Source organism: Oncorhynchus keta, chromosome 12, assembly GCF_023373465.1.
Source record: "Oncorhynchus keta strain PuntledgeMale-10-30-2019 chromosome 12, Oket_V2, whole genome shotgun sequence".
Lineage (NCBI taxonomy): Eukaryota > Metazoa > Chordata > Actinopteri > Salmoniformes > Salmonidae > Oncorhynchus > Oncorhynchus keta.
In genome coordinates, this window is record NC_068432.1 from 49247147 (window position 1) to 49265311 (window position 18165).

Sequence of the window (18165 nt, forward strand, 5' to 3'; positions counted from 1 at the left end):
TCTGTTCCGTGTACTAATAGGGGGTTAGTGATTGCCTGGTGTCGTGTCTTTGGCTATGCCGGATTAAGTGATATGACATGCTATTCTATAAAATAATTTTTCCGTAATTAATATTAACTGTGGTGGTCCCCATCTGGTGGTCGACCCGGGTAGGTTGTCTGCAAATGAAGAAGCCCTCTCCATGGCTCGGCAGAGGATGTCCAGATTGGGATCACCGTTCTGGACAGAAGATCTGGGCAGTAACTTAGGCAGATGTTAATAACGCACACACACTCATGAAATATATCATTACATTTCCTCCCAAATGAGTGGCGTTGTGGCACTAACTGATGGTTGTATGGGGAAGTTGTTTATGGCTCTATCACTTTCTACGTGCCGAAGAAAATGAAACAAAATTAAGGAAAGCATAAACAAAACTAAATATAGTTATGCCACCTTAAATCATCTAATTGGACTGTATTCTATCTACGTCCATGGTCTTGGCAAAATGACCCTTTCATGGCATTGTCTAATGTCATATCTCGGGCTTTCCTAATTTGCGGGGTGTTGCTTAGGCTACCATCCTAAAATGATAACTATATGATAAGTCTACAGCTGTAAGACACTAGTTTTGGGCAGTCTACAGGGATGGCCTATGGACTTCTGAGAATAAAATTGGTGAGTGCTGTAGCTGTAGAGTTAAAGGACTCAAAATAAATGTTCAACTTTACTAAGGCTGGTATCTTAATTGATCCTAGCATAAGTGATCCTAAGTGATACTAGCAATAATCCTAATTGGATGTTCCGTTGTGCATGTGAGTTTATGCTTACTTCCTTCCTAACCCTCGTTTGCAGCTGCTGTTGCTAACTCAACGGCTAGGAGGTATCACTTCTGTAGTGAATAAGAGTTCAAAGTTCATACCATTCGCAACCAAAGCTCACGCTGATGTTGGCTTCATTCTGTAGTTATTATCTGAACCATTCTGACATCGGACCGTCGTCCTCACATCCTCGGAACAGGAGGTTACATTTTCGTCAAGGGCTTATATAGTGGAAGGAGAAAAGGGTTTCATAGTTTACAACCCATGTCTCTTCACGTGGGCGGGCCACTGAGTCGGGCCTAATTTACTCATGACAACCCAATTCTCACATTTTAGAAGCTAAAATCACATTTCATCCCATCACGAATAATTTCATATTCAAACATTTAAATTGAACAACAATACCATCTGAATCCGATAACTCTGATGTGCAGACTTTACACTGTAGAGTATATGTCATCTTATTATTGATGAGAATGTCTCAGATGACAACCGAACTGACATCATATTCATTAAGTACCACCGCATATGTTCAATTGGTCGGATTACCAGAATATAGTTATTTTCCCCCACCTTCTGATGTTCCCAGAATCTCTATGTTAACCAAGGGGGTTTCAAATGTAACATCAGTAGGGTAGAGAGAGGAAAGAGGTCGGGAGAGGTATTTATGACTGTCATAAACCTAGCCCCAGGCCAACGTCATGTTACTGGTCATTGCCATGCCAGACAGCACAAACTGATTTGGGAACCAGGCTAGGAGTAATGTGGCTGTTTATTAATGGGGAAGTAGTGTGTTGGTAGTGTGGCTGTGACAGGGGATCTTTGTCACCACAGAAAGCCCGGCTGCTGCACTTCCACACATGGTTGAACAACATCTGGATGTCATCTGGGCCCAAAGAGAACAAAAACACACTAGGCTCTCTGCTGATGACAACGTGGCAGAGCAATAAGGAGCTGACAGCAGAGTCTCCAGGTCATCAAAACAATGATGTTTTCTCGTCAGTGTCTTGCACTTTGAGCCAACCCACACATTTTTGTGGTTTCATTAAAATCAGCTTGATAGTTTCAAGTTTTAATATCATCAAAAACAATGGAGAAAATGCATCCCATAACATTTTAACATGGAAATAGCTGTTCTATCATTCGGCCTACAGTGTGTGGTGTTCAATGTAGGCCTACTGTTCATTCAATGAGGCTTTTGAAAAAAGGGCTTGACATGAACCTGTTAATCCACTTGTCCTTCAGACAAGCAGGTGTCCACATTGTTTAATTGTGTTGTTTGATGCAAGAAACCACTTTACAAAATAAAATGCATTATTATTATTCCAATAACATTATTACAGAGAATCAGAGAAATTATGCTACTGCACCAGTACCGCTTGTCGTGCGGAAGCAGAGAGAATAGTCTATGGCTTGTGTGGTTGGAGGAGGTCACTGACCTTGTCCCCTATTGGCTGACTCATCTTCACCGGCGAACAGGCCTTCCACCATCGTGTCGTCAGCAGGACGTCCAGGATCCAGTTGCAGAGGGAGGTGTTCAGACCCAGAGTCCTAAAGCTTGAAGTGACAAGCTTGGAGTGGACAATGGTGTTGAACGCAGAGCTGTAGTCAATGAACAACATTTCCACAAAGGTATTCGTCTTATCTAGGTTGGTGAGGGCAGTGTCGAGAGCAATTGAGAATGCGTCATCTATGGGTCAGTTGGGGCGGTATGCAAATTGGAGTGGGTCTAGGGTGTCTGGGATGGTGGAGTGAATGTGTTGCCATAACCAGCCTCTCAAAGCCCTTCATGATTACAGATGTGAGTGCTACAGGACGGTAGTCATTGTGGCATGAAGCCTTAGAGTTCTTGGGAACAAGAATGATGATGGTGGTCATCTTAACACATGTGGGGATTACAGATTGGGACAAGGAGAGGTTGGAAATTACTGTGAATATGCCTGCCAGCTGTTCTCTGTTTGCTATGAGAACGCTCCCTGGAATACCATCCACCTCGCGGGTGTTGACCTGATTAAACCACCTCTCCAATCGTTTTGGCTCTATATCAAAGAACAAACAGCAAAAACATATAGATGATCTAATACAAATCTTAGAATCAACTATTAAAGACTACCAGAACCCACTGGATTCTCCAATTACATTGAATGAACTACAGGACAAAATAAAAACCCTCCAACCCCAAAAAAAGGCCTGTGGTGTTGATGGTATCCTCAACGAAGTGATAAAATATACAGACCACAAATTCCAATTGGCTACACTTAAACTCTTTGACATCATCCTTATCTCTGGCATCTTCCCCAATATTTGGAACCAAGGACTGATCACCCCAATCCACGAAAGTAGAGACAAATTTGACCCCAATAACAACCGTGGGATATGCGTCAACCTTGGGATAATCCTCTGCATTATCATTAACAGCAGACTCGTACATTTCCTCAGGGAAAACAATGTACTGAGCAAATCTCAAATGGGCTTTTAACCAAATTATCTTACGACAGACCACGTATTCATTCACCCTGCACACCCTAATTGACAAACAAACAAACAAAAACAAAGGCAAAGTCTTGCTTTGTTGATGCTTTGTTGATTTCAAAAAAGCTTTTGACTCAATTTGGCATGAGGGTCTGCTATACAAATTTATGGAAAGTGGTGTTGGGGGAAAAACATACAACATTATAAAATCCATGTACACATGCAACAAGTGTGCGGTTAAAATTGGCAAAAATACACACATTTCTTTCCACAGGGCCGTGGGGTGAGACAGGGATGCAGCTTAAGCCCCACCCTCTTCAACAAATATATCAATGAATTGGCGAGTGCACTAGAACAGTCTGCAGCACCTGGCCTAGAATCTGAAGTCAAATGTCTACTGTTAGCTCTCTAACTAGACCTCCTTCCTCCCACATGGACATTACCTCCCTTCATTCACAACCCAGACAAACAGACATTGTGTCTCTGTGTGTCACACCACATCAATGATTTGTTTATCAGGAAAAAATCTAAATACTGTACAGGCTACAGGCTACAGGCTTACAGGCTACAGGCTTACAGGCTTAGAGGCTACAGGCTTACAGGCTTACCAGCTTACAGGCTACAGGCTACAAGCTACAGGCTACAGGCTGCAGGCTACAGACTACAGGTTGCAGGCTACAGGCTGCAGGCTTACAGGCTACAGACTACAGGCTACAGGCTACAGGCTGCAGGCTACAGGCTACAGGCTACAGGCTACAAGCTACAGGCTACAGGCTGCAGACTACAGGCTACAGGCTACAGGCTACAGGCTACAGGCTGCAGGCTACATGCTACAGGCTACAGACTACAGGCTACAGGCTGCAGGCTGCAGGCTACAGGCTGCAGGCTACAGGCTGCAGGCTACAGGCTACAGGCTACAAGCTACAGGCTACAGGCTGCAGGCTACAGACTACAGGCTACAGGCTACAGGCTACAAGCTACAGGCTACAGGCTACAGGTTGCAGGCTACAGGCTGCAGGCTACAGGCTACAGGCTACAGGCTACAGGCTACAGACTACAGGCTGCAGGCTACAGGCTACAGGCTACAGAATACAGGCTACAGGCTACAGGCTACAGGCTACAGGCTACAGAATACAGGCTGGGACACTGCATGGAAAGTGAATAGTACAAAACAATAACATGGTAATGTGGTTAGATTTATCAGATCTGACCCTGGATGTCCTTCCTGCTTTTCAGGGATGTGGTCACACCATTGATATTTACATGTTAGTCTGTAGTTTGCAGCAATACCTGATATGTGTATATACAGTATAGTATACATACAGTGGGGAGAACAAGTATTTGATACACTGCCGATTTTGCAGGTTTCCCTACTTACAAAGCATGTAGAGATATTTTTATCATAGGTACACTTCAACTGTGAGAGACGGAATCTAAAACAAAAATCCAGAAAATCACATTGTATGATTTTTAAGTAATTAATTAGCTTTTTATTGCATGACATAAGTATTTGATACATCAGAAAAGCAGAACTTAATATTTGGTACAGAAACCTTTGTTTGCAATTACAGAGATCATACATTTCCTGTAGTTCTTGACCAGGTTTGCACACACTGCAGCAGGGATTTAGGCCCTCTCCTCCATACAGACCTTCTCCAAATCCTTCAGGTTTCGGGGCTGTCGCTGGGCAATACGGACTTTCAGCTCCCTCCAAAGATTTTCTATTGGGTTCAGGTCTGGAGACTGGCTAGGCCACTCCAGGACCTTGAGATGCTTCTTACGGAGCCACTCCTTAGTTGCCCTGGCTGTGTGTTTCGGGTTGTTGTCATGCTGGAATACCCAGCCACGACCCATCTTCAATACTCTTACTGAGGGAAGGAGGTTGTTGGCCAAGATTTCGCGATACATGGCCCCATCCATCCTCCCCTCAATATGGTGCAGTCGTCCTGTCCCCTTTGCAGAAAAGCATCCACAAAGAATGATGTTTCCACCTCCATGCTTCACAGTTGGGATGGTGTTCTTGGGGTTGTACTCATTCTTCTTCTTCCTCCAAACACGGCGAGTGGAGTTTAGACCAAAAAGCTCTATTTTTGTCTCGTCAGACCACAGACCACATGACCTTCTCCCATTCCTCCTCTGGATCATCCAGATGGTCATTGGCAAACTTCAGATGGGCCTGGACATGCGCTGGCTTGAGCAGGGGGACCTTGCGTGCGCTGCGGGACCTTGCGTGCGCTGCAGGATTTTAATCCATGACGGCGTAGTGTGTTACTAATGGTTTTCTTTGAGACTGTGGTCCCAGCTCTCTTCAGGTCATTGACCAGGTCCTGCCGTGTAGTTCTGGGCTGAGCCCTCACCTTCCTCATGATCATTGATGCCCCACGAGGTGAGATCTTGCATGGAGCCCCAGACCGAGGGTGATTGACCGTCATCTGGAACTTCTTCCATTTTCTAATAATTGCGCAAACAGTTGTTGCCTTCTCACCAAGCTGCTTGCCTATTGTCCTGTAGCCCATCCCAGCCTTGTGCAGGTCTACAATTTGACCCCTGATGTCCTTACACAGCTCTCTGGTCTTTGCCATTGTGGAGAGGTTGGAGTCTGTTTGATTGAGTGTGTGGACAGGTGTCTTTTATACAGGTAACGACTTCAAACAGGTACAGTTAATACAGGTAATGAGTGGAGAACAGGAGGGCTTCTTAAAGCAAAAATAACAGGTCTGTGAGAGCCAGAATTCTTACTGTTTGGTAGGTGATCAAATACTTATGTCATGAAATAAAAAGCACATTTATTACTTAAAATCATACAATGTGATTTTCTGGATTTTTTTTTTAGAAATGACCGACCTCTACATGCTTCGTAAGTAGGAAAACCTGCAAAATCGGCAGTGTATCAAATACTTGTTCTCCCCACTGTACATCACATGCACCCATAATGAGACAAAGCAATTAGCCTGTTAAAACATGTATCTGACTCCATAAAGATAATTAGCAAAATGCAAGAGACTATAGTTGAGTTACACTAATAGAACACTATAGTTCAGTTAAAGTAATATAACACTATAGTTACAGTAATGGAACACTATAGTTACAGTAATGGAACACTATAGTTACAGTAATAGAACACTATAGTTACAGTAATGGACCACTATAGTTACAGTAATGGAACACTATAGTTACAGTAATGGAACACTATAGTTACAGTAATGGAACACTATAGTTACAGTAATAGAACACTATAGTTACAGTAATGGAACACTATAGTTACAGTAATAGAACACTATAGTTACAGTAATGGAACACTATAGTTACAGTAATAGAACACTATAGTTACAGTAATGGACCACTATAGTTACAGTAATGGAACACTATAGTTACAGTAATAGTACACTATAGTTGAGTTACAGTAATATAACACTATAGTTACAGTAATAGAACACTATAGTTACAGTAATGGAACACTATAGTTACAGTAATGGAACACTATAGTTGAGTTACAGTAATAGAACACCATAGTTACAGTAATGGAACACTATAGTTACAGTAATAGAACAATATAGTTACAGTAATAGAACATTATAGTTACAGTAATATAACATTATAGTTACAGTAATAGAACACTATAGTTACAGTAATAGAACATTATAGTTACAGTAATAGAACACTATAGTTACAGTAATAGAACATTACAGTCCTTCTGTAGCTCAGTTGGTAGAGCATGGCGCTTGTAATGACAGGGTAGTGGGTTCGATTCCCGGGACCACCCATACGTAGAATGTATGCACACATGACTGTAAGTCGCTTTGGATAAAAGCGTCTGCTAAATGGCATATTATATTATTATATTATAGTTACAGTAATATAACACTATAGTTGAGTTACAGTAATATAACACTATAGTTACAGTAATAGAACACTATAGTTGAGTTACAGTAATAGAACACTATAGTTACAGTAATAGAACACTATAGTTACAGTAATATAACATTATAGTTACAGTAATATAACACTATAGTTGAGTTACAGTAATATAACACTATAGTTACAGTAATAGAACACTATAGTTGAGTTACAGTAATAGAACACTATAGTTACAGTAATAGAACACTATAGTTACAGTAATATAACATTATAGTTACAGTAATAGAACACTATAGTTACAGTAATGGAACACTATAGTTACAGTAATAGAACATTATAGTTACAGTAATAGAACACTATAGTTACAGTAATGGAACACTATAGTTACAGTAATAGAACACTATAGTTACAGTAATATAACATTATAGTTACAGTAATAGAACACTATAGTTACAGTAATGGAACATTATAGTTACAGTAATAGAACACTATAGTTACAGTAATGGAACACTATAGTTACAGTAATATAACACTATAGTTGCAGTAATGGAACACTATAGTTGAGTTATAGTAATAAACACTACAGTTACATTAATAGAACACTATAGTTGAGTTACAGTAATAGAACACTATATTTAATTTTCAGTAACAGAACACTATTTGATTTACAGAAACAGAACACTATAGTTGAGTTACATCAATAGACAATTAGTAAATGTCTGAAAATGGAATTCTAAATACAAGTGTATTTAATAACTGTAAAATGAATTAATTCATATACAAGGCATACAGCTTAAGTTACAAGACAAGAGAGAGAGAGAGAGAGAGAGAGGGAGAGAGAGAGAGAGAGAGAGAGAGAGAGAGAGAGAGAGAGAGAGAGAGAGAGAGAGAGAGAGAGAGAGAGAGAGAGAGAGAGAGAGAGAGAGAGAGAGAGAGAGAGTGACAGAGAAAGCAGTTCAGGAACAAGAAAGAGAAAAATAAAAGAACAATGAATCTAAGACCCTTTTATAAGCATTTGTGTTGTCTTGATTCAAAATCTGAGTTGTTGACCAATAGTACTACTGTAAAGTTAACCTCCAATCAGGTATCAGACCTGCATGACGTCACCTCTGCTCCTCAGAGGTGAGACAATGGGGGTTGGCGAGATCAACACAGAGAAGGCTGAATTCCTAAGACAACGCAGAGGACATTCTTGTATACAGTTAATAAGAAGAGTCACTTCGGGACGTTAGCCCTTCACCATCCACCCTTGAACACATCTTATTCTGCATCGGACAGAAGTGTTTCGATTTGGACGGCCAGCACTGTAGTCACTGTAGACAATCTTGTGACCAAGTAGTTCATGGCGCTCGCAGCATCACCCCAGACGTGTCCTTTAGGCTGGTATCATTGTCTTCTTTAGACATACAAATGTCCTTAGGTAACACGTTTCCTGTAAGCAAGCTACAAAAGAATGTTCCGTTCTTCCTTGTGAGACCAAACACATAACTGAAGGTACATTACGTGTTACGCCCTGGTCGAAGTATTTTGTGTTTATCTTCATGTATTGGGTCAGGCCAGGGTGTGGACATGGGTTTTTGTATGTGGTGTGTATGTATTGGGATTGTAGCTTAGTGGGGTGTTCTAGGGAAGTCTATGGCTGTCTGAAGTGGTTCTCAATCAGAGGCAGGTGTTTATCGTTGTCTCTGATTGGGAACCATATTTAGGCAGCCATATTCTTTGTGTGTTTCGTGGGTGATTGTCCTTAGTGTCCTGATGTCCTTGTTCTGTGTGTATGTGCACCAGTATTAGGCTGTTTCGGTTTTCGTTACGTTTATTGTTTTGTAGTGTTTGTATTTAGATTCGTGTTACGTTAGTTGAATAAACATGGATCGCAATCTACACGCTGCATTTTTGGTCCGACTCTCCTTCACCACAAGAGAACCGTTACAGAATCACCCACCACACCGTTCTTCCTTGTGAGACCAAACACATAACTGAAGGTACATGACGTGTCACGCCCTGGTCGGAGTATTTTGTGTTTATCTTCATTTATTTGGTCAGTTTATTGTTTTGTAGTGTTTGTATTTGTATTGTATCTCCTTCACCACAAGAGAACCGTTTCATTAAGTCACAGATGAATCCACATTTCAATGAACATAAAATAGTCAGATTATCTGATTGGTCCAATAGCAACTTCAGATACAGTTTTATCAAAACAGTCAGATGAATACTAAAGATATAAAAGATAACTAATCATAAAAAGTATATTTTAAATTAAAATTCTCCAACTCTCTTACTAACTAACCTTTGAGAGAAAATCACATGAGAAAATAAAACAACGAATCAGAATGTGGAAATAATCAAGAACAACTGTCGAAGTTAAATCAAAAATAACGTTCACATATTAAATGTATCTCAGTTTACAGCACCCGACATTAGCACACCAGTGGTGAAAGATCTATGGCCATTCTGTGAATAACAAAACAATGACTTTTCCAAAGCACACCCACATCTACAGAATACACTCAGCTGGCCGTATGCACCACGCTTGGGATAACAAACTATTCTTTGTGTCTTACAATGAGCCATTACATTTTATCTAGCACTCTGTATACGTCACAGAGAGCACATTCACCAAAGTCACCCTACTTACTGTATTATAGCCATCACAAATGGACATAGAAATGAATGAGTTGTAAAGGAAGAAATTATTAACACATTATGGTCAAATAATCAACATCCCAAGGTTTAAGGAGAAAGCTCAAAATCTAGTAGAATTGAGACCAAACATCATCTCAACATTTCTGCATTTTACGACCACTTCTGTGACAAGAGTTACAAAACCTAATTGAATAGTTGTTTCTTTTATTTATTTATTTTATTTTATATTTATTTATCTAGGCAAGTCAGTTAAGAACAAATTATTATTTTCAATGACAGCCTAGGAACAGTGGGTTAACTGCCTGTTTAGGGACAGAACGACAGATTTGTATCTTGTCAGCTCAGGGGGTTTGAACTTGCAACCTTCCGGTTACTAGTCCAACGCACTAACCACTAGGCTACCCTGCCGCCTCTACACTCTAACCACTAGGCTACCCTGCCGCCTCTACACTCTAACCACTAGGCTACCCTGCCGCCTCTACACTCTAACCACTAACCTACCCTGCCGCCTCTACACTCTAACCACTAGGCTACCCTGCCGCCTCTACACTCTAACCACTAGGCTACCTGCCGCCTCTACACTCTAACCACTAGGCTACCCTGCCGCCTCTACACTCTAACCACTAGGTTACCCTGCCGCCTCTACACTCTAACCACTAACCTACCCTGCCGCCTCTACACTCTAACCACTAACCTACCCTGCCGCCCCTGTGGGCCTCCATTGTGCCTATAATATTATACACAGTTGATGGGAAAGTCACTTTGGGGTCTGCCTTACACGTCCGTTCCTATATCTGCACGATCAGCTGTTCTGTCTACAGCTTCTCTTGACTTGAGGTCATGCCGAAGTAACATTAATTTAGGAGCTTTCTCTGGTAGTAATGCCGTTCGGCTTCACAGATCAATAGATTCTGGCATTATCGGATAACAGAGCAACTATTAGGGACCTTCAGCTCTCCTGTCCTCTATATTAAAGTTGGCTTCAATAACCTTCTTCTCTCTTTTCTGCTGCTAACAGGGCGATCTTCTAGAGGACTAGTGGGGATCTTCTTGCCTGACCACCACCATGGAAGAGCAGACCGTGTCCAACAGTAGTCCCCAGCATGGCCGAGGCCTGGGCAGGCAGAACGTCATCAGGTGTGGCTGGCTGAGGAAGCAGGGAGGCTTTGTGAAGACTTGGCACACACGCTGGTTCGTACTTCGAGGGGAACAGCTACACTATTTCAAAGACGAGGAGGAGACTAAAGCCCTGGTGAGTGACCGCTGAACCTCATGCTGTAATGCTGTGTGTCTCTCAGTGTAGTGCTACATGTTTTTTATTTTATTTCATAACTAGACAAGTCAGTTAAGAACAAATTCTTAATTACAATGACGGCCTACATAGGCCAATCCCTGACAACGCTGGGCCAATTGTGTGCCGCCCAATGGCAGCGCACAATGTGATACATGTGATACAGCCTGGATTCAAACCATGGTGTCTGTAGTGACACCCCTATCACTGAGATGCAGTGACTTAGACCACTGAACCAGGGTGTCTGTAGTGACACCTCTATCACTGAGATGCAGTGACTTAGACCACTGAACCAGGGTGTCTGTAGTGACACCTCTATCACTGAGATGCAGTGACTTAGACCACTGAACCAGGGTGTCTGTAGTGACACCTCTATCACTGAGATGCAGTGACTTAGACCACTGAACCAGGGTGTCTGTAGTGACACCTCTATCACTGAGATGCAGTGACTTAGACCACTGAACCAGGGTGTCTGTAGTGACACCTCTAACACAGAGATGCAGTGACTTAGACCACTGAACCAGGGTGTCTGTAGTGACACTTCTATCACTGAGATGCAGTGACTTAGACCACTGAACCAGGGTGTCTGTAGTGACACCTCTAACACAGAGATGCAGTGACTTAGACCACTGAACCAGGGTGTCTGTAGTGACACTTCTATCACTGAGATGCAGAGACTTAGACCACTGAACCAGGGTGTCTGTAGTGACACCTCTATCACTGAGATGCAGTGACTTAGACCACTGAACCAGGGTGTCTGTAGTGACACTTCTATCACTGAGATGCAGTGACTTAGACCACTGAACCAGGGTGTCTGTAGTGACACCTCTATCACTGAGATGCAGTGACTTAGACCACTGAACCAGGGTGTCTGTAGTGACACCTCTATCACTGAGATGCAGTGACTTAGACCACTGCGCCACTCGGGATGACAATATACAGTACAAGTACAGATGTAGAGATATACAGTACAAGTTTAAGGTACAATGACAATGCAGATAGCCTGTGAAGTGTGACCTGCCATTCAATTTCAGTTTGAAACTCGGTATCGAGTGTTGCAACCGAGGGCAGACCACTTTTACATGTTTCAGCAGTCGATGGTCCCGTTCTGTGCGCTTGTGTGACCTATCACTCGGCGGCTGAGTCGTTGTTGCTCCTCGACGTTTCCACTTCACAATAACATCACTTACAGTTGACCACGGCAGCTCTAGCAGAGCAGTGCCACGCTTAAAGTCACTGGGCTCTTCGGTAAGGCCATTCAATTGCTAATGTTTGTAAATGGAGATTGCATGGCTGTGTGCTCGAATTTACACACCTGTCAGCAACGGAAGTGACTCAAATAGCCGAATCCACTACTTTGAAGGGGTGTCCACATACTTTTGTATATTTAGCGTATTTATACTCGTGCAGTATTCGCTACATTTCATTTTCATTGATAGAGTTGATAAGTCGCTGGCCTACATAACTATGCCATCCCCTACCTCTGGTACATTGTGTTCTTTGTGTCGATGATTATGTGTGGGAAAGATGTGTACTGGCAGGAACATGGAGACAGAAGGATGGCGTGCTGATGGCAAGACCACACGTCCTAACCCCCCCCATACTCGATGCCATGACCTCTAACCCCCCAACTCTCATTCCTGACATTCCAGCGGGGCAGATCCCAGACTACATTCCCATAGTATTCCCAATTCCCACTCTATTCTATACCATATCCCCAATGGCCTGCCTCTTCTCTATCGTAGACATTTAGATGCCTTAGGAGATAATGTGATGAGTGAGCTGCGTGTGTGTGCATACGTGTGCATGCATCTATGACATCTATGACATGTCTGATGTCACGAACCGGCTCGAAGTTCGTAACAAGACGGAGACAACGTGGAGATAAAGAATGACAAAATATATTTATTAACTGAAGTAACGTAAATACAATTAACAACAGAGTGTGTTTAGTCAGTAGTGTAAGTGAGTGGTCGCGTGTTTACATGTGATAATGAGGGGTGCTGAAAGGTGCCAACGCAAACAAACAAAACAGCCACAACCAAAATCTGTAAATGTGTCTGCATAGAGAGAATCTCCTCATGAATGAATGAATGGGGAAGTGGTGTATTTGTCCTTGTGACACACCCGAGCACAGGTGTGTCCCATTTCTCTGACGACCCTCCGGGCTCCGCCCACCGACATCCTATTAAGGAAAACGAGAGCAAAGAGAAAGACTTCGGCAGACTGAGTGGGAGGGTCGTCACACTGAGGGAACCAGCATCATGTCTGAGGCAACCAGCATCATGTCTGAGGCAACCAGCTTCATGTCTGAGGAAACCAGCTTCATGTCTGAGGCAACCAGCATCATGTCTGAGGCAACCAGCATCATATCTGAGGCAATTAGCCCTTCCTATTATCGTGTTTTCTGTTTTCCTGGGCAACAGAGTCAGGAAGATGCTTGTGGTGCTCCTGTGTCAGACAGCCATTAGAGCTAACGAGACATCATATTCCATGACTGGGCTAATTAATACCCATGTTAATGCAGCCTCTTCATCACCCTGTTGTGGCTGACTGGGATAATTCATACCCATGTTAATGCAGCCTCTTCATCACCCTGTTGTGGCTGACTGGGATAATTAATACCCATGTCAATGCAGCCTCTTCGTCACCCTGTTGTGGCTGACTGGGATAATTCATACCCATGTTAATGCAGCCTCTTCATCACCCTGTTGTGGCTGACTGGGATAATTAATACCCATGTTAATGCAGCCTCTTCATCACCCTGTTGTGGCTGACTGGGATAATTCATATCCATGTTAATGCAGCCTCTTCATCACCCTGTTGTGGCTGACTGGGATAAATCATACCCATGTTAATGCAGCCTCTTCATCACCCTGTTGTGGCTGACTGGGATAATTCATACCCATGTTAATGCAGCCTCTTCATCACCCTGCTGTGGCTGCTTTGCACCTAAACTCATAGTCACAGGAACCCTATTCCCTATATAGTACACTACTGTTGACCAGAGTCCTATTGGTCCTGGTATATAGGACACTACGGTTGACCAGAGTCCTATTGGTCCTGGTATATAATACACTACTGTTGACCAGAGTCCTATTGGTCCTGGTATATAGTATGGTATATAGTATACTACATTTGACCAGAACAGCTCAGTACCCCCTGAGTGAAAGGCGTGAAGTGATGCATTATGGGAGTCTGACCTGCCTGGTCCGTGTCCACATTAAGGGAGAGCTTTAGGCGCCCACTTGGTGTTTTGTCTTCTTTTGATTAGAGAAGGTGTGTGTGTGTTTGGGTGTGTTGGTGTGTGTGGGTGTGTGTGTGCGTGCGTGTGCGTGCGTGTGTGTGGGTGTGTGTGTGTGTGTGTGTGTGTGGGTGGTGTGTGTGGTGTATGTGTGTGTGTGTGGTGTATGTGTGTGTGTGTGGTGTATGTGTGTGGTGTATGTGTGTGTGTGTGGTGTATGTGTGTGTGGTATGTGTGTGTGTGTGTGGTGTATGTGTGTGTGTGTGGTGTATGTGTGTGTGGTATGTGTGTGTGTGTGGTGTATGTGTGTGTGGTGTGTGTGTGTGTGTGTGTGTGTACTGCTCTCTCTGTAGACCAAGGAGATTAACTGCTGGAACAAACTGCTTGGTGCATTAGCCTGGCTGCCCTAGTTACAGTCACGTTTCCCATCACTGACAAAAAAAAAGAAGTTGTTTTTGGTGAAAAAGTGTAGAAAATGTTGAGATCATTTGAGTTTAAGAAAAGCATTTTTTTTGTCCATTAATATAACATCATATTGATCAGAAATACAGTATAGACATTGTTAATGTTGTAAATTACTATTGTAGCTGGAAACTGCAGATTTTTTTATGGAATATCTACATAGATGTACAGAGGTCCATTATCAGCAACCATCACTCCTGTGTTCCAATGGCACATTGTGTCAGTTAATCCAAGTTTATCATTTTCAAAGGTTAATTGATCATTAGAAAACCCTTTTGCAATTATGTTAGCCCAGCTGAAAACGGTTGTCCTGATTAAAGAAGCAATAAAACTGTCCTTCTTTAGACTAGTTGAGTATCTGGAGCATCAACATTTGTGGTTTCGATTACAGGCTCAAAATGCCCAGAAACAAAGGCCTTTCGTCTGAAACTCGTCAGTCTATTCTTGTTCTGAGAAATGAAGGCTATTCCATGTGAGAAAATGCCAAGATACTGAAGATCTCGTACAATGGTGTGTACTATCTCCCTTCCACAGAACAGTGCAAACTGGCCCTAACCAGAATAGAAAGAGTGGGAGGCCTTGGTGCACAACTGAGCAAGAGGACAAGTACATTATAGTGTCTAGTTTGAGAAACAGACGCCTCACAAGTCCTCAACTGGCAGCTTCATTAAATAATACCCGCAAAACACTAGTCTCAACAGTCAATAGGCAAACAGTCAAACAGTCAACAGTCAAACACCAGCCTCAACGTCAACAGTGAAGAGGTGACTACGGGATGCTGGCCTTCTAGGCAGAGATCCTCTGTCCACTGTCTGTGTTCTTTTGCCCATCTTAATCTTGTCTTCTTATTGGCCAGTCTGAGATATGTTTTTTTCTTTGTAACTTTGCCTAGGAGGTCAGCATCCCGGAGTCACCTCTTCACTGTTGACATTGAGGCTGGTGTTTGGCAGGTACTATTTAATGAAGCTGCCAGTTGAGGACTTGTGCGGCATCTGTTTCTCAAACTAGACACTCTAATGTACTTGTCTTCTTGCTCAGTTGTGCACCGGGGCCTCCCACTCCTCTTTCTATTCTGGTTAGAGACAGTTTGCACTGTTCTGTGAAGGGAGTAGTACACAGGTGTTTTCAGCAGTTTTCAGCTGGGCTAACATAATTGCAAAAGGGTTTTGTAATGATCAATTAGCCTTTTAAAATGATCAACATGCCATTGGAACACAGGAGTGATGGTTGCTGATAATGGGCCTATGTAGATATCCCATTAAAAAAAAATCAGCCGTTTCCAGCTAAAAATAGTCATTTACAACATTACAACAATGTCTACACTGCATTTCTGATCAATTTTATGTTATTTTAATGCACAACATTTTTTTTTCTTTCAAAAACAAAGACATTTCTAAGTGACACCAAACTTTTGAACAGTAGTGTGGATTCAAGTTTCAAGTTAAGTTAGTCATATGTATGGGATACAAATGGTGTACCACCCAAGTTGCATGAATTCATTACTGTGGAAAAAGGATAAATAGACAAACATAATTGACGGTAGAACAAACGACAGCGGGACATTACAAAGAAATCCTGACTCAACTATGACCATTGCCTCAATCGATTCCAGCTTGGATTTTCACTCCTGGAATTCCATTCAAAGCCCGAGCAAAGAGCAAAGCAATTTTCTAAAGGGAAGGCAGAGGCTTCCGAGCCTCAGGGAACTCTAGCGTTGTTCTGGCCTGGCTGGAACAGAGTACTGCTCAATGTTTCAGCTCAGATTGTGTGTGTGTGAGAGTTACAGAGAGAGAGAGTCAGAGAGAGAGAGAGACAGAGAGTCAGAGAGTCAGAGAGAGAGTCAGAGAGAGAGAGTCAGAGAGATAGAGACAATCAGAGAGAGGGAGAGAGACAGAGACAATCAGAGAGAGAGCTCGTATTCAGCTCAGCGGTGGATTGATTAAAGAGAAGAACAGCTGTACTATGGGGTAGTGTTCACGTTGTTCTGTTCCCTTCCTCCTGCCTGCCGCCCACCTTGATGTTTCGAGCTGTTTGACCCAGGAGAGGTGTTCTGGGCTGGGCTGGCTTCCAGGAAACCAGCCCTGCTATGGGTCGTGGGTGGATGAGATTTTTAAGGTTACGTTCGAGGAAAACATCTACTTCTGTGAGTTGGTGGCAATGTTTTCTTCTCTGTTGAAAAGCATCAGAAAGGATATTGATGGATCACCCCAAACCCAGCTTCCATAACTGAAGTGGCCTAGTCTGTATTCTAAAAGGGTCTTGGAGTAGAAGTGCTGATCTAGGATCAGATGCCCCTGATCCATAGAAGGCAATTGGTTATAATTGAAAAGGTGGATCCTAGTTAAAGAGAGGGTGATGAAGGGTACAGAGGGTATCGTCACCTCTCTATTTAACCTGTATGTCATCAACTCTTAACAGCGTATCATTACAGTCCTTACATTGAATAGTCTCACGTGTCCAATCCTTCCTAATTAGTTGTGACAAAACTTCCGAGTCGATACTGTAAATAACCTTTATATTTAACCCATATCAAGTGGACAACCTGGTGACATCCATCAACCCCAACCAGATATCATGAGTAGAAAAAGAGGAATCAAGACAGAATCACTCATAACCAGAATACGTTTCCTGTGTGGTCCTCTCTGTTGAACTACTGTGGTCACTGGGGGGTGACATGCAAATTCCTATTGCCAGCAATGTTATGTAAAGACTCTCGTTTCGATGCAGAGATATTAATGTGTTTAGAAGATCAACCCCGCTAAGCGCAGCCTGCTTGGGTTTCATAAGAAGAAGCTCATATTGTTAAACACCCTTTGAAGTTGATGCTTAAGAGGGTGAAAAATAAAGTTGAAACATTTTGCTGATAGCAAAGCTGGCGGTGATCGAATGTAGAGATATCTATTGCAAACATGCTTGTGCAAAACTGAAAGCAGGAACCACTGCTTTTTAGCAGGGCAAGGCCACCGGTAACATGACCGAATACAAACAGTGTAGCTATTCCCTCTGCAAGGCAATCAAACAAACTAAGCGTCAGTATAGTGTGAGCGGCCCAATGTCATTCTAAAGCGGGAAGGTGGAATAAACGAGTCAGGAGTAGGTTCTCTTGATTTAACACAGTTCTCTATTGAGGGCATTTGGTCAACAAAAACATTTCAACATAATGAAAATCTTCCAAGGAAAAAAACATACATCTTCTTCTCCAGATGAAACAGGAACACAATAGGATTATCTTTAAGCTACAACAAAAAGTCAAGGGATTGTCACCGTCTTAGTGGTTCTTCCTGGATAGCTCCTCTCTCTCGGTGGCCATCTTCCAGAGATAGTTTTCCCCTCTCTCTGCTGGTTCCATTCTCTCTCTTATAGGGGAAGGAGAGTATGTCATTAGTACCGTCAGC

At 42.6% G+C, this 18165-nt stretch overlaps 1 protein-coding gene across 3 annotated transcripts in view; it reads left to right on the forward strand.

The window, feature by feature from the left end:
* The window catches only part of arhgap24 (Rho GTPase activating protein 24), a 280471-nt gene that overhangs the window by 21771 nt on the left and 240535 nt on the right, over window positions 1–18165 (forward strand). For all 3 annotated transcript variants that reach the window (XR_008061354.1, XM_052458552.1, XM_052458553.1), the window contains exon 2: window positions 10792–11025. Coding sequence is in view for 2 of the 3 variants with exons in the window: in XM_052458552.1 (XP_052314512.1) it covers window positions 10840–11025 (186 nt within the window). In the remaining variant the exon portion in view is untranslated. The remainder of the gene's footprint in view (window positions 1–10791; window positions 11026–18165) is intronic.